The sequence below is a fragment of the Canis lupus genome, chromosome 16 (assembly GCF_003254725.2).
Source record: "Canis lupus dingo isolate Sandy chromosome 16, ASM325472v2, whole genome shotgun sequence".
Classification (NCBI taxonomy): Eukaryota; Metazoa; Chordata; class Mammalia; order Carnivora; family Canidae; genus Canis; species Canis lupus.
In genome coordinates, this window is record NC_064258.1 from 55,580,899 (window position 1) to 55,594,693 (window position 13,795).

At 46.5% G+C, this 13,795-nt stretch overlaps 1 protein-coding gene across 1 annotated transcript in view; it reads left to right on the top strand.

Annotated features, from left to right (window-relative positions):
- The window catches only part of LOC112666841 (ral guanine nucleotide dissociation stimulator-like), a 471,056-nt gene extending 459,420 nt beyond the window's left edge, over positions 1-11,636 (top strand). The window contains exons 4-6 of the mRNA XM_049095026.1: positions 9,490-9,549; positions 10,444-10,637; positions 10,875-11,636. Of these exons, the coding sequence (XP_048950983.1) occupies positions 9,490-9,549; positions 10,444-10,637; positions 10,875-11,383 (763 nt within the window). The 3' untranslated portion in view covers positions 11,384-11,636. The remainder of the gene's footprint in view (positions 1-9,489; positions 9,550-10,443; positions 10,638-10,874) is intronic.
- The last annotated feature ends 2,159 nt before the right edge of the window (positions 11,637-13,795 follow it).

Genomic DNA, 13,795 nt, shown 5'->3' on the forward strand with positions numbered 1-13,795 from the left:
GTGCTAATCAACAATGTTTTTAAAATCTGCATTAAAAAGTTTCTTTATCAAGTCACTAATCTGACTAGTATCAACATACATAACTTACTTTAAATATTGTCTGTAGTTTATTAAAAATCTAAAAACATCACACATATTTATATTAGTGGGTTTAAATATAGAATTATTTTTACAAACATGGTCTAATATATGTATTTGAGTATTTCACTCTTAAAGTATTTTATGAAATATGATTTTTTGAAAATCTGAATTGGTTTGCCATTGAAATATGCATTTCTAAATAGAAAATTAAGCTGTTAATGTTGCTGAGCTTTTTGTTTTAAAAAGAAGATGTTCTTTCCCCCTATATAATTTTCTCAGGAACTCAAATAGTAGACATCTGTTCTTTTTTTTTAAGTTTTTATTTAAACTCCAGTTAGTTAATATACAGTGTAATAGTAGCTTCAGTTTACAAGATAGGGATTCAACACTTCCATACAATACCTGGTGCTCATCACAAGGACACTCTTTAATTCCCATCATCTATTTAACCTGTCTGCCCATTTTTAACCATCAGTTTGTTCTCCATAGTTAAGAAGTCAGTTTCTTGGTTTGCCTCTCTCTTTTTTTTTCTCTTTGCTCATTTCTTTTGTTTTTTAAATTCTACATATGAGTGAAATCATATAGTATTTGTCTTTCACTGACTGACATATTTTGCTTAACATAATACTCTAGCTCCATCCTCGTCCTTGCAGATGGCAAGATTTGGTTCTTTTTATATGGCTTTTTTAATGGCTGAGTAATATTCTAATACATATATATATATATATGTATGTATATACACACACACGCTCTATGTATCTATATCTATATATCTATATATACCATATCTTTTATTTAAGATTTTTATTTATTTATTCATGAAAGACACAGAGAGAGAGCGAGAGGCAGAGACACAGGCAGAGGGAGAAGCAGGCTCCATGCAGGGAGCCTGACATGGGACTCCATCCCGGTACTCCAGGATCATGCCCTGGACCAAAGGCAGGCGCTAAACCACCAAGCCACCCAGGGATCCCCATATCTTTATTTTTAAAGATTTTATGTATTTATTCATGAGAGACACAGAGAGACAGGCAGAGACATAGGCAGAGAGAGAAGCAGCTCCATGCAGGGAGCCGGATGTGGGACTTGATCCCAGGACTCCAGGACCATGCCCTGGGCCGAAGGCAGGCGCTAAACTGCTGAGCCATCCAGGGATCCCCCACATCTTCTTTTTCCCTTATCAGTTGATGGACACTTGGACTGCTTCCATAATTTGGCTGTTGTAGATAATGCTGCTATAAACATCAGGGTGCATGCGTATTTTGGAACTAGTATTTTTGTATTCTTTAATACCTAATAGTGCCATTGCTAGTTCATAGTCATTCTGTTTTTAAGTTTTTGAGGACACTTCCATAATATATCCATTTTTGAAGCTATTACAATTAATTAAAAATGTTTAAAAACCAATTTTGAAAAATAATTATACTGACTGGACAGTGTTATAGTAAAGTACTGAAAGTTGAGTCATCTTAATGCCTCAAAAATATTTATTTATAATTACATATATACAAAGACACATAATTGCAAATGCATCCTTTCTATCGCTCATTACATTCCCCACTGGTGACTACATAAAATATTTAATAATTAATATTTAATTAATTTCATTTAATTTACACAAACCATAATATACAAAAAAACTGGTAGTGGTGTTATATTATATAAGTTTGTATTGTTGTCTTCCATATAAGATGAGAGAACAAATAAAGTCTACAGTTAACAATGTACAATAGTACATTGAACTTTGAGTGCTCATCAATATGTATCCAGAATAAATTCAGAGAATGAAGAAAAATTAACCAATAAAATTAATTCCAAGTTATTGTTACAATAATTTAATTATAAGTTTTAGGTGATAGAAGTGATTTATACATATCATAAAAAACCTGGAAAATCTTGAAAAAAAGAGAATAATAACAGTCACCTCAAAATGCTAGCTTTCATCTCTCTGCAATATACATATTCTGTTTCAGTTTTTAACCCCTTATTTCATTTAACATTAACTTTGGAGTATTTTCATGTTAATGAATTTCACTAATAAAAGATTTTCGGGAACTCCTTATAATCTCTAACGGTGTTATTTTATCCTGTATTTTTATTTTTGTTCATTTAAGTTTTTATTTTAATTCTTGTTAGTTAAGGCATAGTGTAATGTTGTTTTCAAGGGTAGAATTTAATGCTTTATCACACATATAACACATAATTATTTTTAAATGCCTTTGTTTTAAATATGTAATTCCAGCTGTTATATTACTGATCTAAATAATACTAAATATACATTCTGAATATCTTTAATGGTTTCTTTAAGATAGATTTCTAAATGTAGTCACCGTTCAAATGGTTTCTCATTTTTCATTTAACTCTTGCTGCACTGTGCCAAGTATCTCTGAAGAAGCACTGTGACGACACCATCTCTAGCACTGTATCCAGGTGTCTTTTTCACAAAATATTCTGTGGAGTTCTTTTTTGGATTTATATGCCAATTTAAATATCTTTAAGTTTCTTAAAAAAAATAGTGAGAAAGTAGAACTAATAAATGAATTGATTGAATATTGTGGGATATGCAGTACAGTGCAGTGCAATCCTTTATGAAAGGAGACTGGTGATTTCTACTAGTATTCCATCCAAAGAGGGATAGTGTTGCATCCCCTGCACAGAGACAATATAGAATCTAGAATATGAAGTGAAAGATGCCACCCTTCCTGTAGAAGAAATATGATTGATACGAGCCTAATGGTAACTGGAAGTTGAAACAATTGTCTTGCCAGCCGCAGGTCTGCAAAGAGGATTCTACTACTGTGCAGTCAAACAAAGCGTATTACCAAGTATCATCATCAGCTATGGTTATTGACATCCATCAGATGGGAACTGACCTTGCCCTAAAAATGAAAAATAATGGCAAAAAAGAGAATAGTACACATTCATTCACTTAGAAAAATTTTGCTAAAGCTTTTTAAAATAGAGATAGTAGGGGCACCTGGATGGCTCAGTTAGTTAAGCGTTCTACTCTTGATTTGGCTCAAGTCATGATCTCAGGGTCATGAGATGGAGTCCCACATCACACTGGGTGTGGATCCTGCTTACAATTCTCTCTTTCTCTCTCCCTCTGCCTCTCCCTCTCAACTCCTGTGGTTGCTCTTTCTCTCTCTCTCTAAAACTAAATAAATAGAATAGAATAGAAATAATAAAAATAATGTAAACTTTTCCCAGAAATTCAGAAAAAATAATTATTTAAAACATCTTATAATAATAATAACTGAAATAAAATAATGGATAAAATTAAAAAGTAGAGTAAATCCATTGTTAAGTATATTTATTTAAAATGTTTCTAAATATAAAATATTAATAAAATAAAATTATTAATTTCTAAATGAAATCTTAATCCACCAAATCTCATCAATCTTAATCCACCAAAAAGGAAGGAGGACAGAAATTTGAATGAAGACTTATTATAATGAGAAAGGATGTAGATCTATAAACCTACATATGTAGGAGATTATGAAAATATAAGAATAGAACTTTGTTAATTATTCTGATCATTTAGAAAAAGCAAATATTTCTAGAAAAATTACAATTTATAAATTCAGATTCCTTCTAGTTGAAAAACTCTGAATAGAGCAAAACATTAATATAATACTTAGTTTACAGCTCTAAAAGTCATCTTTGGACTTGTGGACTTAATAAAAGTTTGAGATGAAATCCTAGTTCTACGTCCTGCTCTTTGTAAAACTCTGATGAGGTACCTTTTCCTCAATTTCCTCATCTATAAAATGGGCACCATGATACCTATTTTATAGGATTGTCCTGAGGAACAACTGCATTGAGTATCTAGGAAGCGGCACTGTTCTGTACGGTGTGGTACATATAGGAGTCTATTTCACGGTATGGTTAGATGCTTTGGTAATGGATACAATGAAAATTGAAAATGTGTTGGGTATCTTGTCAAGTAATTATCAGCAATTTCTGATCTTCCTTGGAGAAATGTCTATTTATATCCTTTGCCCATTTTTTTTAAATTGAGCTTTTTGTACTTATATTATTGACTTATTAGTGTTTTTCATATATTCAGGAAATAAGTTTCTCATTAGGTATATGATTTACAAACATTTTATCTCATTATATGGATTGCTTTTTTATTTTCATTATTATGTCCTTTGAAGAACAAGAGCATTTAACACTGAAGTCCAGTGCTGTTTGTGCCATATTGAAGTATTCTATGCTAAACTCAAGGTCAAAAGATTATCTGCATGTTTTCTTCTAAGAAGTTTTAGTTTATGTCCTGTATTTAGATTTAATCCATTTTGAGTTAGTTTTTGTATTTGGTGTAAGGTGAAGATGCAACTTCATTCTTTTGCATGTGGCCATCCAGTGTTCCAAGACCATTTGTTGAAATGACTGTTTTTTACCCTATTGGATAGTCATGGCACGGATACTTAAATTCAGCTGATCATGGATGTATGGTGTACTTCTGGATCCTGAAACCTATTTCATTGATTAATATATCTATCCTTACGCCAGTACCACACTGTTCTCACACTGTCTTGTTTCCTATTCTTTTTCAGAAAGTTTCGAAATTGAGAATTCCATCTACTTTGTTCTTTTTCAGGATACTAGGCACCCATGCAATTCCATCTGAGTGTGAGAATGTTTATCTACTTATTGGAAGGTAATAGAATCTGGAGATAATTTGGACCAGGGGTGCTATGAAACAATGTTAAATTTTTCAGTGCATAAATATATGATTTTTTCCAAATATTTAGATCTTCAATTTCCTTAAATAGTGTTTGTAGTTTTCAGAAATTGGGTTATAAGCTTCTTTTGTAAAGTTTATTCCTCAGAATTTTATTTATATATTTTTGATGCTCTTGTAAATGGGTTTATTTTTTCAAATTTTATTTTTGGATTGTTCATTGAAAGTATGTAGATATACAGTTGATTTTTGGAGATTGATCTTTTATGTGCAATGCTTACTGAACTCTTCCACCATTTCTAATAGTTTTTAGTCAGTTATTTAAGATTTTTTAGGAGGCGGGGCAAGATGGCGGAAGAGTAGGGTCCCCAGGTCACCTGTCCCCACCCACTTACCTAGATAACTTTCAAATCATCCTGAAAACCTATGAATTCGGCCTGAGATTTAAAGAGAGAACAGCTGGAATACTACAGTGAGAAGTGTTCGCGCTTCTATTAAGGTAAGAAGATGGAAAAAAAAGAAAGAGAAATAAAGTCTCCGAGAGACCTCCATCTTCATAGAAGCATTCTTTATCATAGCCAAGGGGTGGGAGCAACTCAAATGTCCATCAAAGATAAATGGATAAAGAAAATGTGGTATATACTGATTTTTATTTATTTATGAGAGACACAGAGAGAGAGAGGCAGAGACTCAGGCAGAGGGAGAAGCAGGCTTCATGCAGGGAGGCCGACGTGGGACTCGATCCCGGGACTCCAGGATCAGGCCCTGGGCCGAAGGCAGCACTAAACCGCTGAGCCACCCAGGCTGCCCTCTCTTTCTTAGTAAACAGAAATTTTACCACATTACAAACAGTATTCACAATCACTTGAACATTTTAAGTAGCTTAGTCTAGACCCCCCGAGTGACTCAGGGGTTGAGCATCCACCTTCGGATGGATAAAGAAATAAATAAATCCACCTTCTTGGATAAAGAAATAAAAATCTTTAAAAACAAACAACACAAAATAATCCGCTTAGGCCTTTGCTGGAAGGTGCTGCTTGTTGCTCGACTTGTGTTCCGTGGAGTCCGTGAGGCACGATCATCCTGACATTCGAGGCTTGCCGCCTTGTGTCACCGATGTGCTCCTGCCTCTTTATCCCTCTTTCTGCTTTTTGGTTTGATGAATTATTTTTTCATGATTCTATTTTAATTGCTCCATTTTCTCCATTCGAGATTCAGCTTTCTTTCTTTTTTTATTTAATGATCTTCAATGATGTTGCTTCTCCTCTGCCAACTTCCTGGTTCTGCACATGTGTCTGCGTGTGTGTCCGTGTCTCTGTTTCTCGGTCAGTGTGCGTGGACACACCACATGATTTCAGTTCAGTCGGGGTCAGGCTGGAGAGTCAGGGCCTCCTGTCTACGTTCAGTTCTGCGACTGACGGCAGGTTTCCTAGGGCCCAGGTCAGGGCGACCCACTGGGGGCACCGCCGTCCACAGCTCACCCAGGGGAAACGAGGGAAGGGCCCGGAACGCACGACAGGCAGGGGTTCGGGATGAGGACGGCCTCACCCCTTCTAGGCCAAGACCCCGACACCTTCTGTAGGGTTTGCCTTGGATTCAGGAGCCTAGGATCGTGGGGAGCTATTGCCCATCCCTGCCCCGGGGGGACTGTCATCTTCTGGGCCTCCAGAATGAGGGTACCGGTGCCCATGTGTGTGTGTGTGTGTGTGTGTGTGTGTGTTTGAGGAAAATAATCCCTTTATTTAAAATACCAAAATTCCAACTACTATAAGATACCACATGTAAAAAACAAGACATAGTCTTGAGATGTAAAGGACACTGTCCCTAGAAAGTGCCTCTCTTTTTCTATTATTCTTTTTTTTTTAATTTGGCTAATGGTGTCTACTGACACATATTTGGAATGTAATCTATTTATCAGCCAGCTGTTCTGGCCCAATGTGGATTTAGGATTTTAAAACATGTGTGGCTTTAGAGCTGTATAATAAAGTATAATCTTAAAATAAAAGTATCTTTTTAAAAGACTCTTATCATCGACATCACTGGTGACAGCAATAAATAGCAGACATTGTAATAGGTAGTTTTTTGCAGTATTTTACAGGTAAACAGCCCTGCCATATAGGTAACATTAGTGTGTTAGTCCTGTGCACACAGGACCTCGTGGGCCTGGACGCATGTACACACCAAGGAAGAACGTGTGGGTGGAGGTATGTCCTGCAGGTGACACCCGCCTCCAAGGTCATAGATATGAGGCCTCAGTGGCCTGGGACGTCTGGGGGAAGCCCCCGCTAGGACACTCCCTATCCCACAGGCAAGATGCAGACCATCCCCGACGGGCACAACGACTTCTCCGGGGTCAAACCGGGGAAGACTGGACAGTCATGTCTGAACCCAGGTGTGTGTCCAAGCTGGGGCCCTGGGTGCACACAGTCCTTCCCTGGGGCCTGTGGACAGGGGTGTGGTTGTGTCACTGTGTGCACAGGCCATCGCCTGCAGGGAGGGGGGGCGTCGGCAGCACGAGCGCTGCCCCTGCAGCTTCCTCCAGGAGTGGGTCAGGGAGGGGGTCCCAGGAAGTGAGGTCACTGCCGTGTCACAGAGCCCAACAGAACAGGGAACCCCCGTAACCAGGCACCCGCATCCAGTGCAGCCCCAGCTCAGGCTCACTTGGCTGGAGACATCTGCTACTAGAAGATGTTCTCTTGCTGCCGGCCCACGTCTGGGGGCTCTGGCTCCCAGGAACCCCAGGGGTGCGGCTTGTTCCTATGCTGTAGGCAGTGGCTCCAGCATAGGTACCAAGGTGTCAGGGCGGTGATCAGGAGGCGCCGTCAGGTAACACAGCGCAGGCCAGGCCAGGCCCCCAGTGCCACCATCCTGGGAGCCTCATCCCCTCCTCCTCAGGTTCAGGGAACCAGGGATGTGTGGGCAGGTCCCATCCAGGCTGGGGGACGCTGCAGGGCGGCACATTCCCCGGGGATCCCTTCAGGGTCACCCTGATGTCAAGGTGGGCAGGGGGGAAACAGGGTTCCTGAGGTCCTCTACCCGCCCCAGAGTCACTCCGAGGCCCTGCAGCCACATCCCTTTGCTGTTCCCAGGGGCGGTGGGTGCCGCCTGCACTGTGGGGTGTCTGGGTAGAGGCAGCTGGGGGTGCGGCCCAGCCGAGGGGGCCAGACCGGGCGCTGAGGCCTCCTGCCTGGCTGCCGGGCACTGTCTCCACAGAGCTCCACCCGGGTCGTGGGGCGCGAGCGGGAGGAAGGGGTCGTCTGCCCCACAGCCTCCAGGAGCAGGGAGGTGCCCTGCGCAGCTAATGGAGGCCAGCGCGGGCTCAGGGTGAGTGCAGGGGCTGGGCCCCCCGACACCCGGGCCCCGATGCGGCAGGAAGGACCCCGGGTCCTAGAAGCCAGCCTGCTACCCCCTGGGCCCCCCGACACTCCTGCTCCCACATGAGTCTGGATCCCCCCCTCCCCACACCTGCCCCCATGGCCCTGCCCCTGCCTGGGCCAGATGCAGAGTCCCTGCGCACAGATGTGTGGGAACATCAGAATAGAGCCCTCAGGGGAGGCCTGGTCCCCCGGGGGTTAGCACCTGCCTTCCCCCAGGCCTGATCTCCGAGGCCCGGGATCGAGCCCTGCCTGGGCTCTCTGCACGGGCTGCTTCTCCCTCTGTCTGTGTGGCTGCCTCTCTCGGTCACTCTCTCTGTGTCTCTGGAGGTCCTTGTAATGATCCAAATATTTTGAACATTTATCCTCTGAGATTGTTTCTTTATTGCATAGTTGGTCCTGTTTGTGTAAGAGACAGGCAGGGAGCTTGAGCGGGAGAGGGAGCCCCAGCTCCTCAAGCCCACGGGGCCCCAGCGCAGGGCCTGCCGGGGCGGGATCCCAGGTCTCCTGGCGGCTCCCTGCAGGCTGCACGTCCCCTCTGTCCCACCTCAGGGTGCAGGGGCCGCGGCCGGGAAGGGGCATCAGATCGTCCTGACCAAGCTCACCCGGACGGAGCTGCTGGAGTACAAAGTCCGACAACTGCTGCTCGCCTTGCAGCGCAGGGACGTCATCTACATCTTCAGCTTTTTAGAGGATTATCGTACATTTGCCACCACGGACGAGGTGTTGGACCTGCTGTTCACCGAGTGAGCACCTGCCCCTCCGCAGCCCAGGGCTGGGCCACCTGCTGCTGGGGAGGCTGGGGATGGTGTGAGCTTCCCGGCCTCGGGCTGCTCCCCCGCCTGGAGCAGGGTCCCCCAGGGCCTATTGAGGTCCTGGAGGGCAGCCCCGGGGCCTGGCCTGTGGCGGGTCGGCCAGAGGGGCTGTGCCTGTGCTCAGCAGCCGTCCTCCTCCCCGTGACCAGGCCTGTGCCTCCTCCCTGCCCCCCCCATCACCAGGGTCCTGAGCGGCCTGTTTCCCCATTGAAAGGGAGGTTTGAGAGTCCATCGGGGGTCTGTGTCCTGGGGCAGCCAGACAGGGAAACCCCGGGACCCCCCAAGCCCACTAAGATATGGGCCATGGGCCTGGCCAGAGCCCTTTCATGCTCAAGCCTTCAGGAGGCCCCAGCAGGTGCGGGCACTTCTCCGGGAGCTGCCCGTGGCCCCACGCACAAAGCTGACTGCCCCCGGGGCACAAAGCTGACTGCCCCCGGGGCAAGGCCTAGTCGGGGTCAGAGGGTGAAGCCCCTATGATGAGAGGTCGCGTCCACAGGACGATTCATGGGATGTCCCTGCTCTCCTCTAGGTATGGGTGCATCGCAGATGCGTGGGGTAACAACGATGTGGTCCTGCAGTGCTGGAAACTGTGAGTGACTCCGGCTCCTGCAGGAGGGCCTTCCCTCTCCTGGAGGGCAGCGAAGGGGCTGTGGGGCGGTGGGGGGCCTGCCCCCTCACCCCACACATCTGCAATTCCCGTGACAGGGAAAAGGTCTAATGCCCCTTCTGGAAAAGAGCAAAGGAGAGCGGTGGATGGGGTGTGGGCTTGGTGGGAGGCACTGAGACCCCTCAGGGAGACCTTCTCCATGCCCCCCCAACCCTCTCTCTGCCCCACACCTGGAGCCCAGAGCAGAGGGGGTGGGGAGCATCGTACTCCCCAGTCTGGTGGCACCTGGACCCGGGGGAACAGCAGATGCTCAGGAGGGCCGGTGAGGGCTCCCGGACCAGGCGGCCCCCGCCCCGTGGGAGAAGGGAGATTAGAGTCAGTGGAAGGACACCCCCGGGGGCCCCTCGGGAGGGAGGCAGCACAGAGACACAGGAAGGAAGGTGGCGGTCCCGGGCGGCTCCTGGCAAGGCCTGGCAGGACACAGAGCCCGAGCCCTCCTGCCTTGGAGCTTCCCAGAGCAACAGTGTGTGCAGTGAGGGCAATGACAGGCCAGACGCCCCCCGTCCCCTGATGCCTGCCGGTGGACTTAAGGGGCAGGTGGGCAGGGACCAGGCTGAGGAGGGAGCCCTGCTTCCCCAGGAGAGACGCTGATGGTCACCCCGCTGGGCCTGGGCTCCCCACACAGAGGTTGCATCCCAGCCCCTCCTCGGGGAGCAGGCCTGTGGCAGGCAGGACCACCAGGTGGCAGGGGGACGAGGAGCAGGACTGGTCTCCGACACCCTGCGCGGAAGGCCGGGTCCTGCAGGGCTTCCCCGGGACACCTGCATGTGACAGAGCCCTGTCTTCTGATGCCTGTTCCCGCCTGTCCCTCCCCAGGGCCATGTCCTTCATGATGGAAATATGGCTGAATTATTATGGGGACGACTTTCATCAGTTCCCAGAATTTCCCTCCCTTATAAAACTCCTGGAATTGTTAAGACAGCACATGCCAGGCACAGATGCGCATCTCCGGGCCCTGCGTCACCTGAGGCAATTCAGACGCCTCCATGCAGCAGAGCGAGAGGCTGGGGGTGAGGAGGACTGGGGGTGGCCGAGCTGGGGATGTGGGGGGCCGCAGATCCAGCCTCCTTGCTGCTGGACCAGGAGCAGGGGGTGGGCTCACACCCCACCCCACGGGCTGCAGCCTGGGGACACCTCCCAGGGCTCTTGCCCTCACACACATCGAGTGGCGGGAAGAGTGGCCTTGATTTGGGAGGGACGTGGACAGTCTGTCCTGGTGGTGATACTTTGTCTTCTTGGATCTACAGCTTCGGCCCGAGGAAAACACCCTGAACCCACTCTGGAATGCACCCCAGCTCCAACCGTGGGGCCTGCTGCCCCGTGGGGCCTGGCTGCTGGGGCTGAGGGCTTGGCCTGCGATGAGCCGCCTGCTGGGGAGGCAAAGCCCCTGCAGATAGTGGTCACTGCTGCCCTGCAGGAGCCCCCTGCACCCCTGGGAGCCCTGGAAGAGGAGCAGGCACCACCCCCTGCTCTCGAGGTCGTGGATGTGCCCCAGCCACCTCCTAACTTGATGGAGCAACTGGCCTCGGGGATGGAGCAACCTGTTGAACCACCCGAGGAGCCCGCCCCAGCTCCAACTGTGGAGCCTGGGGAAGGTTCCGGGTCTGAAGGGATAGTGGCTGCTGGAGATGAGGACTTGGTCAAGGCAGAGATGCTGGCTCCTGAGGTGAAGGTGGTGCACGTGCTGGTCGAACCTATGTTTCCCTGCCCCTATGAGGAGGAGCCACCTGCTCCCATGGCCACCCCGGAAGAGTAGGCCCTGGTGCCTGCAATCGGGGTCCCCAGAGGGCCAGACCTGCAACCTGCCTCTGGAACAACCTGCTTCGATCCGTTAGCAGCCCCCTGACCACCTCGGGGGCCCGCCCCAGCTCCCACCGCGGGGCTCGTGATGGCTACAGCCCAACAGAGGCTTGCCCTCCCCTGTTATTTCACTGTTTCTATTTTTTGAGTTTTTCTTTAACCTGTATAATAGCTTATAGAGTTTTATTGCAATAAAGGATAAGTTAACTTCACACAAAATTGACTCTGATGCTTTTAAATTACACATCGTGGTACTTTAGGTCCATTCACAGTGTCAGAGGCCCCAGAGCCCAGGGCACTGGGAGACACAGCCGAGGATCTGGGGCTCCCCCAGCACAGGCAGAGGCCGGGAGGACAAAGGACAGCCAGGTCTCTCCTGCCGCCGGGTGGCCCCGAGCTGTGCAGATCGTGCCCCTACCCTGGAGCACCCAGACCCCTGCACATTGGGAGCTGCAGTAGTTACTGTGGGAGCTGACTCCAGAGCTGGACAGCTGGCCGCCGCTACTGTGGTTGTCCCTCCTGGTGTCACCCTGTACCTTGGCCTGAGCAGGGGCCTCACAGGATAAAGAATCCCACTGAATTGTAGACCTGGTAGAGGGCTGGGCAGCTCCCCCAGGTGCACACACCTGAGAATCAGCACAGCAGGCCCCTCCCCCAGAAGACCAGCTCGAAGGTCAGAGGAAAAGCAAGTTATTGACCAAGCAGCCTGGAAAGTTCCAGGGGAAGTCAAGGGATTTACAGTATATGGAATCAGAGGATACTCCCCTTGTTTTTTCTTTTCTGTTTGTTTCTGTTGTTTCCCCACCCCCTTTTTTATTCTTTTTTATTTCTTCTTTTTTTTCCCCCTTTTTCTCCTTTTTCCAGTACAACATGTTGTTGGCCACTCTGCACTGAGCAAACTGACTAGAAGGAAAAACTCACCTCAATACTAAAAATCAGAAACAGTCCTCTCTCCCACAGAGTTACAAAATTTCGAATACAATTCAATGTCAGAAAGCCAATTCAGAAGCACTATTATACAACTACTGGTGGCTCTAGAAAAAAGCATAAAAGATTCAAGAGACTTCATGACTGCAGAATTTAGAGCTAATCAGGCCAAAATTAAAAATCAATTAAATGAGATGCAATCAAAACTGGAGGTCCTAACGACAAGGGTTAATGAGGTAGAAGAACGAGTGAGTGACATAGAAGACAAGTTGATGGCAAGTATGGAAACTGAGTAAAAAAATAGAAAGACAATTAAAAGACCATGAGGATAGGTTAAGGGAAATAAATCACAGCCTCAGAAGGAAAAATCTACGTTTAATTGGGGTTCCTGAGGGCGCCGCAAGGGACAGAGGTCCAGAAACTGTATTTGAACAAATCATAGCTGAGAACTTCCCTAACTGGGGGAGGGTAATAGGCATTCAGATCCAGGAGATAGAGAGATCCCCCCCCTAAAATCAATAAAAATCGTCAACACCTCGACATTTAATAGTGAAGCTTTGCAAATTCCAAACATAAAGAGAAGATCCTTAAAGCAGCAAGAGATAAGAAATCACTAACTTTTATGGGGAGAAGCATTAGGACAATAGCAGACCTCTCCACAGAGACCTGGCAGGCGAGAAAGCGTCAGCAGGATATAGTCAGGGTCCTAAATGAAAAGAACCTGCAGCCAAGAATACTTTATCCAGCAAGGCTCTCATTCAGAATAGCAGGAGAGATAAAGAGCTTCCAAGATAGGCAGAAACTGAAAGAATATGTGACCACCAAGCTGGCTCTGCCAGAAATATTAAGGGGGACCCTGTGAAAGAAAGAGGAGGTCCAAGGGAACTATCCACAAAAACAGGGACTGAATAGGTATCATGATGACACTAAATCCATATCTTTCAATAGTAACTCTGAACGTGAATGGGCTTAATGACCCCATCAGAAGGTGCAGGGTTTCAGACTGGATAAAAAAGCAAGACCCATCTATTTGCTGTCTTCAAGAGACTCATTTTGGACAAAAGGACACCTACAGCCTGAAAATAAAAGGTTGGAGAACCATGGACCATTCAAATGGTCCTCAAAAGAAAGCAGGGGTAGCCATCCTTATATCAGAGAAATTAAAGTGTGTCCCAAAGACTGTAGTGAGAGATGAAGAGGGACACTATATCATACTAAAAGGATCTATCCAACAAGAGGACCTAACAATCATGAATATTTATGCCCCGAATGTGGAAGCCGCCAAGTATATCAGTCAATTAATAACCAAAGTTAAGACATACTTAAATAATAAAACACTTATACTTGGTGACTGGAATATAGCACTTTCTACAATTGACAGGTCTTCTAAGCACAACATCTCCAAAGAAACAAGAGCTTTAAATGCTTCACTGGACCAGAT